The 17604-nt window shown below is 47.2% G+C and overlaps 1 protein-coding gene across 3 annotated transcripts in view; it reads left to right on the top strand.

Moving 5' to 3' along the window:
- The window catches only part of PCYT1A (phosphate cytidylyltransferase 1A, choline), a 38446-nt gene that overhangs the window by 4742 nt on the left and 16100 nt on the right, over window positions 1-17604 (top strand). Inside the window, exons 1-2 of one of the 3 annotated variants that reach the window (XM_053307267.1) lie at window positions 3087-3233; window positions 14999-15151. In XM_053307267.1, the coding sequence (XP_053163242.1) occupies window positions 15035-15151 (117 nt within the window). In that variant the 5' untranslated portion in view covers window positions 3087-3233; window positions 14999-15034. Of the gene's footprint in view, window positions 1-3086; window positions 3234-3682; window positions 3936-14998; window positions 15152-17604 lie in introns of those variants that run through there. The other 2 variants (XM_053307266.1, XM_053307265.1) reach the window with 2 other exon arrangements.

The following is a 17604-nucleotide window of genomic DNA, read 5'->3' as shown; positions in this document are numbered from 1 at the left end:
CGCTGCAGCCACCACAGCTGCGCCCTGGGCAAAGGGGGGAGTTTCCTCTCGTCCCCAGTTCCCTCAGCTTACAGCCGCCACCGCACAGTGGCGTTTTTTGTTTTTAAAGGTAAAAGGGCAGCAAAAAGGTTAATCTGCCCCTGGAGGGCGGGCAAAGGATGCTGGGGTGTGGGGTGGGCCCCACCGTAACCTATGATGCTGTTGTGAGGGGTCACCCTGCCAAAGCACTCCATCCGGACCCAACAAACTGGCAGCTTGCAGCCGGCAGGCTCACCTTTTCATGAGAGGGCCAGTCTTCTGGGGAGACCAATGCGGCTGTGAGGGTGCTGGTCAACCCATGGACTGCGAACTGCAAAAAATAGAACTTGGCTGACTTTTAAACCCAACCCCTGGCACACATACACCTCATCAAATGTTTCCCTTCTGGCGGTGTGATGGGGTGCGCTGCTTATGTTGCCACCTGGAGTATTTGTGAGCATACATAATTGTCGCTTCGTTCCCAGTGAGAAAAGTACTTAGAGCCCATCCTGTCATCCCGTCCCCTTTGGCTCCTGCTTGCATGGTGGGGAGATCCGCAGGGGACACAGTGGTAAGAGGGAATGCCTCCAAGGGACTGTGCAGCTTAACAGGCTGACAAGTCCGGGATGGTGTGTGGCGGCGTCCCTGTTGCTGGATAACTGCATAGGTGACAGGAGGTGGGGCTGGTTCTCCAAGAGGCAGCTAGCAAGAACCACCATTAGCATAGAGCTGCCACGTCCCTGGACAGGTCTGTGCCACCTCCTCTCTGATTGCAGTTTGAAAAACAGTGCAAAACAACGTTTATGGCAGCATCCGAAGTTAGACAATGCTTTGGTGGCCAAACTGGAGGTCTTGGCTGCAAACCTTTGTGCAAACCGAAGGTTCAATTTGGAGTCTGGCGAGGTCAACCAGAGGTTGCTTTTGCTGTGAAACTGCAATTTCACACTTTCGGACATACTGGAGTTCCAACCTCCGCCACATTTAACTGGGAACATTAATATCACATTTAATAATTTAGCAGAGGGCTGACTCTGACTTAGAAGCAGGTGGGGAAAAGGGGTGGAGGAAAGGCTATATCATTATGGCTTTTCCCCAACCGCATTGCTAACTTTGGGTTATGAAAGCGCCAGAGTCAAAATAAGGGAAAGAGTTTATGATATGGAGCAGGAAATTGATCAGGGCTCCATTCTGCTTGGTGTCTTTTTGTGCCATCAAATTTTGAGCTTTACCCCTGCCAACTATTTAAAACAGTTAACAGTCCCCAAATACTGCAGAGCTCTGACACTGGACCGATGCAATGCCTTGCGCACAGCTGTGACGGAAGGAAGATATCAAAAAATCTCATACGGAGAGTGTATTTGCCCCTTTGGCTCTGGTGAGATTGAAATGACGGCTCATGTACTCTTGTACTGTCAGAACTATCGTGACATTCAGCATAAGTTTATCTCCCCATATATTAGTGAATATCCAGGCTGTACTGATTAAGAACATAAGAACAGCCCTGCAGGATCAGGCCCAAGGCCCATCTAGTCCAGCATCCTGTTTCGCACAGTGGCCCACCAGATGCCGCTGGAAGCCACAGGCAGGAGTTGAGAGCATTTATTTATTTATTCATTGTTGAATTTATATACCGCCTTTCATTAAAAACAATCTCAAGGCAGTTAACAAAATTTTAAAAATATACAATAAAATGGCAATAAAAATATTAAGCTAAAAATATAAAAACAAACCAAATTTAAAATCTATAAAATACAAGCATAAAAACAATACACGGGTAAAAAACACATAGAAGCAGCAATAAAAAACAATCATGTAAAAGCCTGGATAAAAAGCCAAGATTTAACAAGCTTTCTAAAAACTGTGATGGAGTCTGAGGAGCGAATGGCCACTGGGAGAGCATTCCAAAGTCTGGGGGCAGCAACAGAGAAGGCCCTGTCCCGAGTGCACGACAACTGAGCCTCCCTCATTGTCGGCATGCCCTCTCTCCTGCTGTGACTCCCCTGCAACTGATACTCAGAGGCATCCTGCCTTTGAGGCTGGAGGTGGCCCACAGCCCTCCAACTAGTAGCCGTTGATAGACCTCTCCTCCATGAAGTTATCCAAACCCTTCTTAAAGCCCTCCAGGCTTTATCTTAATTTAATTTCCACTTGACAGGGTGGCCAAGTTCTGCCTCATAGCTAGCAAAATTTGTTTAGATGTTAATAAGAACTAAACACTTTAGCACCTGTATGTTGCATCCACTTCTCGTATATGCTGTTGCCATACATAGTATAGAATACAATAAGGAATGAGATTTAATACCATTCTGTATTAGGCACATAATTTTGCTCTCTTGCCCACTTTATACTCAGTATCACTGATACTTGTGTTGATTAATTTTTACATATAGTTTTTATGTTCATAGTCTTAATTTTGTTTATAGTTTAATGCTCATACTCTTAACTTTTAGCTTCTTCTACTCACTAGACTATGTTTTTAGGTAATTTTATAGAGATCTGTGGTGGTGTGATTTTAAATTACTGTTCCTTTGAGGGCTTGCGTATGAGAACCAGCTGAAAGGGATCAGTGTGCCTAATGTATAAAAGAGAGCAGAGAGCAATTAGAGAGCAGTCTTGCTTTGGCTTGACTGACCGCTTGCTCAGCTCCAGATGGCTGTATTATCTTAAGAGACTGCTTAGAATAAAGGACTTTGTGGACCCTGTCTCTTGTGTGTCCTGGATACAACAAGATCCTTTATTATTCTGTAGGACTGATTGTCTTAACTGTTTTTTGTTTATTTTATTTGTGTTATTTTTATTTTGCTGTTATGCTGGTCAAAGACTGAAATAAAGACTATGCCTATGAAACTGGGGGACAAAGGAGGGGGAGAATTAAAGCCAAGATTATAGTTTTTCAAGTACACATATAAAACATTGCATGACTGCATGCGTATATCACAATGCCACACACAAAGTGGGGAGAACAAGCAAGTCCTCCTGCAAAACACTCACACCGGCATCACTGGGGGTGGGTGAGAGGTAACTTGTTCCCGGAACCCCAGATTCAGGGTAGCGGTTTTCAGGAGGACGCGTGAGGGGAACGGACTGTTTCGACTGGTCCGTTCCAGAAGGGTCCGGCTGGAAGCGCTTCCTGTTCAGCTCAGCCCCGTTGGCGCTGTGCGGGGAAGCTGGAGACGGAGACGAGGCGAGGCACGACGCGGAGCAGAGCGGGCGGGGTAGGTCGGAGTGGCCGGATCGTGGCGGGTGGGGAGTAAGTTTGCTGGATCAGGTCGCAGAGAGACACCTGTGGCTTCGGGACCTCGTCCTGGGGGAGAGGGGGAGCGCCCCCCTCGCTCAAAAGAGGAGATCCCCTCTGAAAGCCCCCAGATATTGAATGGGAGCCCTTGACAGACGACTCCCCCACCCCACCCCACCCCACCCAGGCATGAAGTGGAAGCACTCAGCCCCACCCTGGAAGAGACACACCCCAGAATGCCCATAGACATAGAGTGGAGGAAGCCCCTCTTCCGAGCAGGCAGGCAGGCAGGCAGGCATCCTCCCCTCCCCAGCAATTAACCACATGCATTCAGTGGACGGCGTCCCACCCACCGACCCTTCCCTTCCCAGACTTCCGGGTCCTGTCCTGCAGATGCTCTTTATTGCCTCCTGCAGTCAAATGTGCTGATGCGATGGGGGGAGGCGGGCGAGGGGCTTTATGGAGGGTTGCCCTTGAAAGAGAGCGCGCGCATAAGGGGGGCGGCACTGATGGGTTTCGGGGAGAGCCCTGTCCCCAGAGCTGTAAGAGGTCCGGCTTGGATGCATGAGGAGTGGGCATGATTAGCAGCTGCAGCCGGGCTTGGGGTGGGGCTGGGCTTGGAGGGCTCCTGGACTTCCTGTGCTTCTGGTTCGGTGTGGTTTCCCTGCTATGGACTCGCTGGGTCAGTATGCAGGCTTCCTTAGAGCCTGTAATGTGCATTGTGTGGGGCTCTGCGGGCAGCTGCCTTTGTACATAGTCCAGAAACTTCAACTGGTACAGAATGTAGTAGCCAGATTGGTCTCTGGGACAACATGAAGGGACCACATCACACCGGTTCTAAAAGAACTGCACTGGCTGCCGATATGTTTCCGGGTGAAATACAAAGTGCTAGTTATTACCTGTAAAGCTCTTAATGGCTTGGGTCCAGGCTATTTGAGAGAGCGCTTCTTTTGTCATAATCCCTGCTGCCTGTTACAATCTTCTGGAGAGGTCCGGTTATGGTTGCCACCAACTCATTTGGTGGTGACCCAGGACTGGGCTTTTTCTGTGGCTGCCCCAGGGCTCTGGAATAAGCTTCGTGCTGAAATAAGAGCATCTCCTTCTCTGTTTGTTTTCAGGAAGACCCTCAAGACTCTCCTGTTCTCTCAGGCTTTTAATTAGAATTAATTTTAATATATAATTTTAATAATTTAAAAAAACTTGTTTTAATAACTTTATTCTATTGCTTTTATTGTCATGCCTAGAGATATACATGTAAGGTGGTATTAAAATATGATAAATAAATAAGAGAGGAGAAATAAAGTAGAGGAGAGCATTAGAGAGAGAGAGAGAGAGGGAGGGAGATCTTAAGGGAGAACCCCAACCATCACACACCTGCGTGCACACACCAATGTTCTAAGGGCTTTGTGAGGTGGGGTTCTAATGAGCCTGGGTGGGACTTGGAATATTGTCATGGTGGCGAGCTATTACATTCCATTCATGTTGTGACCATGTGTGTTTGCTTATATGCCAGTCCTGTCTTGTGCATCCCCTCACTGAGCTTTCACTTCTAGGGACCCATGGGAGGGGAAAACCTGAACAGTAATGGCTATAGATACTCCCACTAATGCAAATTTAAAGAAAGTACAGTATCCTTCAAATCCCTCTAAAATAGAGCCAGTTATTTCATTCATTCATTCATTCATTCAATTAATATACCACCCTTCCTAAAGTGGCTCATGGCAGTTTACATCCCAAATCAAAAACACATAATAAAGCAATTAAATAAAACAAATCTTTAATTTTAATCTTTAAACCAGATTAAAATGAAAACTATATATCATTAAAACCCAGGCTAAAAATATGGGCCTTTAAAGCTCTTCAAGGAAGATAATTTGCTTTGCAATTCTTCAAATAAGCCAAAGAGGGTTTCCCTGCCCCTTTGTTAAGATTTACCAAGAGCAGCTACTAAACAGTTAATGTGCATGAGACTTTTCCCCACCAGTGTTTTGAAAGGTTTTTGGGGCAGCTCTGATGAACACTGGGAGGCCTAGAAAGTAGTCAGGATGGCAGAGATGGGTGTTATGTCTGGTACTCTTCTAGGAGGAAGGGTTTGAGAATGTACAACTAAGGTGTAGGGAAGAGGCTGTTTTGGAGATAAAAATTTTAAAGTTGACTGCTTTTAGTTCAGGAGATGCTGTTGATTGAGGTTTGAGGGGGCATGAGTTATGGGAAGGGTGGTAGCCACAAGGAAAATGCCCTTGGTCCTTGAACTGTGGTCACAGGAACCACTGCCTGAGGTGGAAGAAGGGAGTGGCATGAAGGTTATGGGGCTGGAGAATTCTGTCCCTACAAAGAAGAAAGATGAGGCTTGCCAGAGGAGCTAAGAGAGTTGTTGATAAGAATGAGTATCATGTTGGCTCGGTTTGAGGGAAGGCCTGCGAGAGAGTTTGCTAGAAATGCAGCAAGGAGATAAAATTAGAGATGATGGAGATGACTAATTTAGGGAGATCCCCCACCCCCCACCCCGATAAGTGAGAAGACATAATGGATCAGGTCCCGCAGTGGGAACAGGTGTTGATTTGCTGGCTGTGACAGTATCGTGTTTAGTACATGCATGGGAGGTTCTGAAGGAGATGATTATTTTGCAACATGAAACTGAGGTGACAAAAGGGACTGTTATGGGGATGTAAACGTTATAGGGTGGTTGGGAGAAAGCAAAGGATTCTGTGGGACCTTAAAGGCTAATGGACACGTTGTAACATAAGGGCCAGAGCTAGCCTTCCTCAGTTGCACAAACTGGTCTGCCAAGTTGGTTGGTCAGTGTATTCATGGGTAAGAAGAAGAAATGACAGGCTGGGGGCAAAAGGCCAGGAAAATGTGAGTGAGTGCGTGAGAGTAGCCAGTGTATTGCATTTCCTTGGATAGGTATATTCTGCTATATACTATGCAATGTCTACTTACAAACTGAATTGTAATGTGCCAACAAATGTTTAAATGCAGCAGGGAGAGCCAGTTCCCCTCACTCTCCAAAGAAATATCCACTTTTCTTGTCTTGGGATAGTGATGTTAAAGGCCTATTCAGACATTACATTATACTTGCTTGCAGGTGTCTTTACACGTGCATGGTTTTTGTGTGATTGACTGTACATGCATTTGTAAGAACAGCCCTGCTGGATCAAGCCCAAGGCCCATCCTGTTTTACACAGCGGCCCAACAGATGCCACTGGGGAGCCCACAGGCAAGAGGTGAGGGCATGCCCTCTCTCTTGCTGTCGCTCTCCTGCAACAGGTGTTTAGATGCATCTTGCTTCTGAGGCTGGAGATGGCCCACAGCCACCAGACTACTAGCCATTGATAGACCTGCCCTCCATGAATTCATCTAAGCCCCTTTTAAAGCCACCCAAGCTAGTGGCCATCACCACTTCCCATGGCAGAGAATTCCATTGATTAATTATGCACCATGTGAAAAAGTACTTCCTCTTGTCGGTCCTAAAATTCTCAACCTTCAGTTTCATGGGATGACCCCTGGTTCTAGTGTTGAGAGAGAGGGAGAAACATTTCTCTGTCCACTCTCTCTACTCGATGCATAATTTTGTACACCTCTATCATATATAAAATTATAATTGTGTATCAATTTCAAAGTGAACCTGGGTATGGGTTTCTTCAGTGCTAGGTGCAGATGAAAGGGTGCTACTGAACATGCATTGAACATCATGTGTGAATAATTGTATGTGCATACAGAGCTGTACATGTGTACACTGCACACAGATTGTATCCTTGTTGAATAGGGCTTCAAACTGCACTCTTTCCATCCTGACCCCTTCCAGGGCTTCTGCTCCCTATCTCCAGAGCTTTGTTTTGAGAGACTGCAGTGAAATAGTCTGTCCAGTCCTGCTACTAATTTGGTTTTGCGTGCTTTTCCTTTGACCATTCTGGTTGCCTCCTACTGTTATGCACAAAGCATGAGCCCACACCTTCCCATTTCCTCACAGCAGTCGTTCTGGTTTTGCTCCCTGCAAATAAAGGTGTATCTTTATTTGGTTTTGCTCCCTGCAAATGAAGGTGTATCTGGATGGTAACCCACCCAGAGACGTGGGTTTTGGGTGGTATAAACATGTGTTAAATAAATAAATATCTCCATGGTCACGTTGCTGATTCTCTCTTTTGGTCCCTTGAGCGGTTTCTGAAATGAGGAATGGACACATCTGAGCAGCCCCAGAGGTGAAAGGAAGAGCCTCCTGCTCTGGCTTCTTTCCTCCTCTGTTTCTCCCCTTTATCTGAGCTGTTTGGGAGAACAGAGGGAAGTGGCATTGGGAGCTGTGACTGGACTGGACGGAAATAGCGTGGTAGCTGGGTTTTGAACCTCTCTGCTTGCATGGTCATCTGCTGGCAAAATCAGTTCCCAACTCCAGACTCCGAAAGTGACGAGAGGCATGAGTTTGGGGCAGTATGTAAATATACTGAATAAATAAACTGAGGCATAATATACAACTCTCCATGCTGGCTCTGAACTGTAGCTATGAAGGGGGCAGCTAGGAATGATTGCATGTCCTGTTGGTCTCTACCAGCAAAAAGCAGGCAACTGTGGAAGAGAGAGAGAGTGAACGTGCAGAGGTAGGACTTGAACCCAGCTCCAGCTCCGTTTTGCTCTTTGTTGGATTACCTTGGCTTTCAACCAGTTGTTATTTGAAGTATGTAAGCTGCTGAATTATATTAACTTTGCTAATCACACCCTGCTCTATTCCCCATGGAGCAGGAGGGAAAAGACTGCAGTTGTCGTCATGCAGAGATGGTCAATTTGCAGTGGTGGCACCATAAAAAAAAAATTAGGGGAGGGACAAAGGAAAATTAGGGGAGGGGCTAAAGTGCATTTATGGGTGGGCAAGCTGCGTCTCATCTGTTAGATTTCTGAAACAGAAATTGCAGGCAGTGCAGGGGGAAAGCCCTTTTCCTGGAGGAGGGGTCCGTCACCCCCCCAGAGCTGCCCTTCCCAATTTGAAGTTCTCTAGATGTTGTTGGACTGCAGTTTATTGCAGCAGATGTTCTGGAAGTTGTAGCCCAACCACAGCAGGAGAAGCCCAGCTTGGCCACCCTGGCTGCAGTGGTTGCCCGTCTGGCTGTTTTGGTGTAAGTGCAGTTTGCTCCTTGAGCATTCATGTGGCTGGTTGCAACCTACTCTGGGTAAGCTGCACATTGCATGGCTGAGTGGTACAGAATTCTTCTCTCGGTTAAACAGAAAAGTAGTGGAATAGATTACAAATGCAGATATATGGCAGAACCTGGAAGGAATGGGTCAATGTGACTATAGCAGAACAGAGGCAGGCTTCTATTTTCATTTATGCCTACCAGGAATTTGTTTTTGGAGTTGAATTGCCAAAATGGGCGTTCCTTTCCCCCCTTAAAACCAGACGGCAAACACCCTTCTTCCTGTCAATTGTGTCTGCATGCAGTTGGAATATGCTTAGATTGATTGTACTTGTGGCTGGGGTTCTGTACTAGGCATTGAATATAGCCAGGCTGAGATTAATGTCAAAGGAATGCAAGGGGTGTGGATCTTGGGCTGACATTTCACTAGCCTGTTTGCTTCATCTTAACTGCACTGACAGAAAACTGTACGGCTTTCTGTTACAGGTGGCCCTCATTATCCGCAGTTTCGGCACTCGCGATTTTGCGTATCCACAGCTGGGCAATATATACCCGACCCCATTACCCACGATACGGGGCTTTGCATCTCCGCAGTTTTAGGCAGCACAGTTCTGCCCTTACATGGTCGTACTCTTGCTGCCCATCCTCATGGGTTGTGAGAGGAGTTTGGAGGAGGACAGTTGAGTGCTTGGGCCTGCATGTTTACAGTTTTTTGTGCTTCTAAAGGCCTTTTTGGGTAGCATTTGGCAGCGTTGGGTATCCTTCGGGAGCTATATATCTTGTCAACAATCAATCACTTGATTCCTGTTGGAATTGCATGATCCCACTGCTTTAAAATTGCTCTGACAGCATCCAGATGCAACTCAGACACACGTACGTTGTGTAGGGACTGAATATTGGCAGTCACCACAACAAGGAGCATACTCATGTTTTCTGTTATTAAACTTTTCAAAGTCTTCAAAGAGGAAGCCTTGTGCTGCCCTTGTAAGATCCTAATTATAACTTTTATAAATCTAATTTTAATTTTGTTGAAATTTAGTTTTTAACTAATATTTTCAAATTAGTGTTTTAATTTTGACCAAGATAGTACTATATTATTTACTTTAAATTACAATTAAAATCAATTTAAATTAAATGATTTTAAATATCCATTGAAAATTGATTCTCCTCCTTGATTCTCTCACAATCCTCTGTGTGTGTTTACTTGGATTTAATTTTGTGCTGCCTCTTTGGCCAGCCTGCCAACCAATCAGGCCAAGTGGCTAGTGCTGTTGCTAAGTGCTGGACCTCAACAGTGGGGTGAGGAAACCTCATGATGGTATATTACTGGAGGAGCAGGAGAGCAGAGGTGGCCAAGGTACAGTGCTGTGATCCATCCTTATTTCTGCTTTTACCCTGACTTTTTGGTGATTTTGTTCAGTCATTTTCCTGGTCTCCGAAACCTATCCCCCAATTCTCATTGACTTAAGGTTTCATTATCCACGGTCGTAGGCCAGAATGGAACCCCCTACAAATAACAAGGGCCACCTGTATTGCAACGGACGGATTTGGTTTACTTTTGCTATTGTTTTTATGCATTTTGTCTAATAGGGTGACAAAGATTCCAAGATACCAGTTTCTAGGGATGTGCACGGATCGTGATTTGTTCACTGATTGGAAGCACAACCTGGGCACCTTCTTAAAATGGAGGAGAGCAGGTCCGCACCATGTGGATCATGCGCAGAGGCCATGTGTGTGCTGCCAGCACGTAAGGGCAACAGAGGGCATACCACTACAGACAGCACGAAGCCGCGGTGTCTGGCAGGTATGGGCCTGCTCTCCTCCCTTTTCAAAGTGCCTGGGTTGTCCTTTGAATCAGTGAACAAATCACGATTCCTGCACGTCCGTAGCAGTCTTAAAACCTTGCCTATGAATGATACTGCCTCATGAGCCTACGTGAATCCATCTCTGGGTACCTTGGAGACTGCCTCTTCTCTTCATGCAGGGCTGGAAATTCGTTTCCAGTCCTTGTCGACTTGCAAGTGTGGACTGTTGAAGGTTCAGGGATACAGAAACCTTGGTATTCGCCTGCACTTGTCTAGAATACCAGCCTTTTCTCTGGCAAAGTCTTTGATCCTTTATGTGCTGAAAGCAGGTACGTGGATTTTCCAGAACATTTTGGAATAAGAATTTTAGCATTTGATTTAATTTGCACTGTCCATCAGATGAATTCATAATTTGACTTTGGGTTTGGATTATTAGGTGTATTTTTGGTTTTATTTTACACCCACCCCATTTACAAATCAATAGGGTACATCCACACATGCCCCTCTCACGTCTCTCTTGCGTACTCATAACTCCCACTTTCCCCAGGAATAATTGCCTTCAGAAGAGTTAATTGCAGCTTTGGAATGGCCCACTTTGTATGATATTGCATTGGTATCTATCATTATATTGCAGTGTTTCATTAAATTAATTCGTATTTTTAGAAATGGAAATACATAGCGGTGGAAAATTTCACACACCCATCTCTGGGCACTCACAGAGGGAGTGCCCCAAACAAATACCTGGTGGGCAGCACAGCCGAGTAGGAATGTGTACAGAACCGGTTTGAAGGCCCTTTATGGGCACCTTCCCCCTTTATGGGCCTCCAAACTGGTTCAACAGCAGGGGGTGTCTAGGGGGAGGGTGCACTTAACCCTCCCTTCGCTTTCCCCTGCAGGCATGTCGGAGACTTCTGGTCATATCCAGAAAAGGGGGCCAAGGGGTGGCAGGGAGGTACGCTGCTGCCCCGATGGGCTTTTCAAAAAACGGATGCCGGTGGGGAGAAAGCTGTAGGAGGGGTAAGTGCACCCACTCTTACAGCTGCCCCCCCCCCGCCGCCTTCAAGCCTCCCTGCCACAATTCCGTGCACATCGCTACAGCCAAGGTGTGGGTTTGTTTGAGGAGGGGGCAGGGGTGAGTGAGCGAAAGGGCCTTTACTAGGTTAGCAGCCCATCTTGCAGCCCATGATGCTGGCATTCAGCGGAGTTGACAGCTCTGAAATGCAGAGGGGTCCTATCATGGCAGCATAACAGGAATGTCTGGGATGCTCCCAGATTTACAAGGTCTGCATATTTGGGAGTTGAGTCTTTGGACCAAGCTGCTCTGGAAACATTTGTTCCTCCAGGCCACGCCTTGTCGGTATGTGCATAAGTTGCCAGTGCCCTCTCTGCTTTTCTTATCTGAACCAGGGACTTCTCAACCTATTTTTCATTACATGACAGGTCATTTCCTCACTCCACTGCCAGGCTGATACTTTGGCCAGAGTGTAAAACATGTACGTAGGTTTCTGAATGCAAACAGCCACTCTAATTAACAAATCTTAACCTACTCCGGGTTAAGAAGGTATCTCAGGAAGTGGGTATCTCTCTCTTGACATCTCACCTCCAATACACTTTAGTAATACAACAAAAAGTTGCTTAGGTTTCAGAACTCAGTGCTAAAGGCCACCTCCAGTTTGGGCTTAGTCCCCTTACTGAAGTCCTAAATCATTTTATAGCTTCGTTCTACTTGTGAGCTATGCTGGCATCCAGTCAGAGCAGCCAAAGATTTAATCAGAGTGGGTATGACCCATTCCCAGCTGGTGATATATGGGCAAGGAACATGTGAACATATGAAGCTGCCTTCTGCTGAGTCTTAAGAACATAGGACAAGCCCTGCTGGATCAGGCCCAAGGCCTATCTAGTCCAGCATCCTGTTTCACACAGTGGCCCATCATGTGTCTCTGAGGAGCCCACAGGCAAGAGGTGAGGGCACAACCTCTCTCTTACTGTTGCTTCCCTGCAACTGGTATTGAGAGGCATCGTGCCTCTGAGGCAAAAGGTGGCTCACAGCCACCAGACTAGTAGCCATTGATAGACCTCTCCTCCATGAATTTGTCTAAGCCCATTTTAAAGCCATCCAAGCTAGTGACCATCACCACATCCCGTGACAGATAATTCCATAGATTAATTATGCGCTGTGTGGAAAAGTGCTTCCTTTTGTCAGTCCTAAATTTCTTGGCACTCAGTTTCATGGGATGAGTCCTGGTTCTAATGTTATGTGAGAGAGGAGAAAAATTTCTCTCTATCAACTCTCTCCACACCATGCATAATTGTATAGACTTCTATCATGTCTCCTCTCACTCATCAAACTAAAAAGCTCCAGGTATTGTAGCCTTGCCTCATAAGGAAGGTGCCCTGATCATCTTGGCTGCCAGTTCTACAATGTCCTTCTTAATATATGGTGACCAGAATTGTAAGCAGTACTCCAAATGTGGCTGCACCACAGATTTGTATAGGGGCAGTATAATATTAACAGTTTTATATTCAATCCTTTTCCTAATTATTCCAAGCATGGAATTGGCCTTTTTCACAGCTGCCGCACATTGAGTTGACACTTTCAGTGAGGTGTTCACCACGACCCCAAGAGCCCTCTCCTGGTCAGTCTCTGACAGCTCAGATCCCATCAGCGTATACTTGAAGTTGGAGGTTTCTGCCTCACTTACACTTATTTTATTTATTTATTTATTTAAAATATTTATAAACTGCCCAAAACATACATCTCTGGGTGATGCACAACAAAAAACAATACAAATTCCTTCAAACAGGATGACTCACAGGGAGTTTCCTCTCTCTTTTTAAAATGATCATTCTGTGAGAGAGATTTTGCAGACAGAGAGGGTTATTCTCTTGTCTTTCAGGGCAACTAACTCAGTGGTAGGCTCTGGGTTATCAGGTCTGTGTACTTGGCTATGCACACAGAAGGCCCAGGTGCAGCCCAGCATCTTCAGTCTCTGTGGCCCCTTATGCTCAGAGGAGGGGAATTTCACCCCCCCCCCCATGCAGTGCTTCTTCCTGCCAATCCGAGAATAAGCTCTCTTTGGAGTGGGGATGAACATTAACCAGTTCTTAGGACAGGTATTTTAATGTGGGGATGGTTCTTCCCTTTCTCTGGATCAAGGAGCTCAGGTTCTCCATTATTTGTGCTGGGAGAGAGGACTATTCACCGTCAGGCTAGGCTAGGCAGGTTGGCCCTGGGATTGGGGACGAGGCTTGGTTTGTGTCTGCTGTGAGCTACAAGACGGAAAGGTCTTCTCTTCTCTTCCTTCCACTGCCCTAAGCCAGTCACTGACCTAGGAGCCGTCTCCTCAAAGTGTCCTGCTTTCAGCAGTCTGCATGGCAGTTGCACCAGAATTTGCTGGTCCATGTATATCAGGATGTACAATTGTACACAGTACACTTGTTGAGCATATGATGTGATGGAAGAGCACAATCTTCCTGTATTGGCATATGCTGCAGTCTTTTCTTTTTCTTTTTTTGGTGGGGTTTGGGGCGGTGAAGCCCTTGGCAAGTGTCTGCTGAGCCCTCCTCCGGCCACAGAGGGGCTGAGCATCAGCCAGAGGGACTCTGGTGACTACTGGCTGAACCACTCCGATGCAGTTCTGGCGGAAATCAAGGATGTTGGGATTTGAGAGCTGAAGGAGGGCAATTTGGGAGGTAGGTGAGAAGTTGGAAAGGCAGCCTTGGGCTGCTTGGTGGCAGTGGCCGTGAGTGTCAAGGCATCAGCAGATTGGTCATGGGTTTATTGCGCAACCCGAGAAGTTCCGTTGCAGTTGCTTTGTACGGCTTTCAGCTCTTTCCAGCAGCTCGTTGGAGGATGTTGCAGAGGTGGAACCTTTGTTCATAATGAGACGTTTCCTGCGCCACACAAAGTGACGTGATGCAGAGAGAACTCAGTCATCCAGCTGAAGGAGGGAGATGGCCTTCCACTGTGGAAGTGTGTTCAGGAGACGGTGTGAATGTGAACTGTGTTTCTGGGCCTTCCTGTGTAAGGAGAGATGAAGTCTCTCCTTCCTTCATGACAGAGAGGAAGTTCTCCTCAGTGGCCTCTTCCTGTCCCAGAGAAAAGAATGGTCTCTTCTGGCTCTTATTCAGCCCACAGATGACAACCGTCTTGGAATCGGAACTGTTTTGAGAGTGTTTGGGGCTTTCTTTAGTTTCCAATAATGGTGATTAAGGTGGGGATATGATAGAGGTTTGTAAAATTATGACTGGTGTATATAAGACTCACAGAAGGCCGTTCTCGGAAGCCCGTAAGGGCCCTGGTTGATCCTGAAGCAAATGGAGAGAGCTGTTTCTATGAGCAACTGCTACAGGTTGCTCAGACTTCAGGATGTGACTCCTCATCTTTTCCTGGTCATCTTGTTTGAGGCCTTTGCATCAGACGGGGTGGGAGGGGGAGAGGCAGGTGCTGCAAGCACAGATGCCTCTTTGCTCCCATGGAAGGCGCCCTACCCTTCCAGTCTCTGGGCACACCCGTTGATTGCAGAAAGGCTGCCTCCCAAGCCTTCACACCCATTTGTAATCTTTGGCCTGCTCCATTAATGGAGTGCTGAAATAAGCACAACTGCAAGTCCAGCGTTCCTGCTGGGTCATGGGAGACGGGCCTTCCTGGCAGGCTGCTGATGCCCTCCTGTCACTACCACAGATAACAGCAGCTCCTGGACGCTCTGAACTTGGCAGTTCCTCCGACCTTCACGCTGGCGGCTGTCCCCAGAGCCCTCTTCTAACACACTTTTTAGCCCTCGGGAGTTAAAGCGCCACCTCTGTTCCTGCAGATCTTCCCAGCCGAGCTGCCGGACGCGATTCGCGGGATGGAACCTCCAGGCTCAGCCAGGCTGAATTCCAGGAAGAGGAGGAAAGAAGGGGCGGGGCCCAACGGGGCTGCCGAGGCAGATGGCATTCCACCGAAGATGCCACGGAACTGTTTAGTAAGTGACGCCCTGGCTGGGGATGTTGGGGGTCCATGTTGAACTTCCAGAGAAGCCAAACAGTGCCGTGTGCTGGTTCTCCCACTCAGAACCAGAGCAGGTATTGGACAGGCAGGCCAACAGAAATGATCAGGAATAGATTACGTATGCATGGGTGCATTTGGTTATTAAGAATGTTTCCAGTCTAAACTGGACCACTCAAGGCAGCTAACAAACAAAAATTAAAAATCATAACCCACAAAATCCATTTTTTAAACAGCAAGAGCCAATGACGGTGTAAATCAGGGGTGGGGAACCTTGGCCCTCCAGCTGTTTTTCCCCAGCCAATAATTGTGGCTGGGGATCATGGGAGTTGTAGTTCAAAAACAGCTGGAGGGCCAAGGTTCCCCACCCCTGGTGTAAATAAATCAAGTAGCCACCTAATGGCACATTGGGGAAGTAACTTGCCTCGGGAGCAAGAGGTTGCCAGTTCGTATGCCCTTGGGTATGTTTCCCAGACTATGGGAACTATGTTTCCCAGACTATGGGAAACACCTCTATCGGGCAGCAACGATATAGGAAGGTGCTGAAAGGCATCATCTCAGACTGTGCGGGAGACGGCAATGGTCAACCCCTCCTGTATCTTACCAAGAAAACCACATGGCTCTGTGGTTGCAAGGAGTCGACACCGACTCAACAGCACAACTTTACTTAAATCAAAGATGGAAGAGCCAGTAAAAATTAACGGACCAGGCCAAAGTCCTGCCTGTTCTAAAGCAGTTTCCAGAAGGTGCCAAAATGTGTCTAGGAGAGGGGCCAAATGGATCTTCTGGGGCAAGGATTGTAAAGAAACCCAGGAGTGAGACCACACGTCGGCATCCCTGGCAGCTTTTAGCCAGGTTCACGTTCTTGTTTCCCTAGCAGGGGCTGAGGTGGTATCTCCACAGAATCTGTGTCAGTAAAGCAATCCAGAAGGTGGCTCCTGTTTTACTATTTGCTTCCAACCCCAACGTTTGTTTAAAGCAGTTCCTTTGGTAGCAATTTGATTTGTACAAGATCACGAGGGACGTGTTTACCAAAGTGAAACTATCATCCTGCACTTTGCTTTAAGCCCGCAATGTTCTCCCTCCCTTCTGCCCCTCCCTCCCAGGGCAGTCTCACGTATCACTCCAGTTATAATCTCCAGCTGTTACCTGAGACCAGGCCTCTCAGTCATCTTGGCCAACGAACGCCCTGCACCTTCCCCTCCTTATTTCAGACAGCCACCCTTTGACCTTTTCAGCTGTCCGTGAGGACTAAGTTGCACATTACATTAAATGCAGTTTGGCCTGTGGGTATTTGAGGTTTTTCCCCCTAAATTGCTGCTAAGTGGAGGGCGGCGGCAGTCAGGACTGCAGCAGTGTTGAAGGAAGGCTTTAACCTCACACACACACACACACACACACACACACACACTGACACTGCATTTTCAGTCTGTCTCCCCCCACCCACTCACCCAGCTGATATGTAGCAAAACCATTCCAAGCAGCTAGAGTCAAGCAAACTCCATATTCAATGTCATGTGTATTTTGGCCCTGAGCCTGCCCACCAACTGTGTTTACAGAAGGGGGTGGGAATTCCGCGACAACTGGAAAATCCCTATCCTGCGATCAGTACTATTCTTAATGAAGAGAATTTAATAAAATAAAGTTTATGAAATAAAGCCCCACCAGGGTGCTTTCCAGGTTACACGCTCAACAGCAGTAAAATGCTTCGGTGTTGGGCAGACTGAGTGCATTGAAACCATAAATTAAGGCTGTTGCTCAAAGCCACCAGCAGGGGGAGCAGTCTTGCGAAAATTCCACAACGGGGAAATACCACTATTTATCTGCGCCACACATGCAATATTATAAGACTGTAACGTGGCAATAAAATCCAAAGGAAGGCATCGGAAATGTGAACAGCACCTTGCTGTCAGTGCAGGGGACTGCGATGTCACAGCTCGGGAAGTACGGAAGCACACTTTGCAGATCTGTAGTAACCCTGTGGTTGGGCTTAATCTGGAAAGCGCCCAGCCAGGTGCAATGCTGTTTCCAGAGTGGCCTGAGCAAAACAAGCATGCATGAGCGTCTGAAGCTGCTTCCTGCAGAGTCAGACTGTGGGCTCACTTTGCTCAGTATTGTCCACTGACTGGCCGCAGCGCTCTCTCCAGGGTTTCAGGCAGGGGTCTTTCCCAGCCCAAAGCAAGTGCTCTGCCACTCCACACAAACTTGCAGCCTACAGTTCAACAGTGAGAGGAGAGGAATGGGAGAGGCCAGGGCAACACGGGCTGGGCGAGAATGGAGGGAGTTCCATGGACTTTTGCTCCATTGGGGAGTGGCAGTGAGACTGCAAGGGCTGAGGCAAAGTGTTGGGTTTTTTGTGGGGCAGGGAGGTAATGCAAATTAAGCATGAGTGCATAGGCCACCTCCAGCCTCAGAGGCAAGATGCCTCTG

Source organism: Hemicordylus capensis, chromosome 3 (assembly GCF_027244095.1).
Source record: "Hemicordylus capensis ecotype Gifberg chromosome 3, rHemCap1.1.pri, whole genome shotgun sequence".
NCBI classification, from domain to species: Eukaryota; Metazoa; Chordata; class Lepidosauria; order Squamata; family Cordylidae; genus Hemicordylus; species Hemicordylus capensis.
This window is presented reverse-complemented; position numbering and strand designations above follow the sequence as displayed.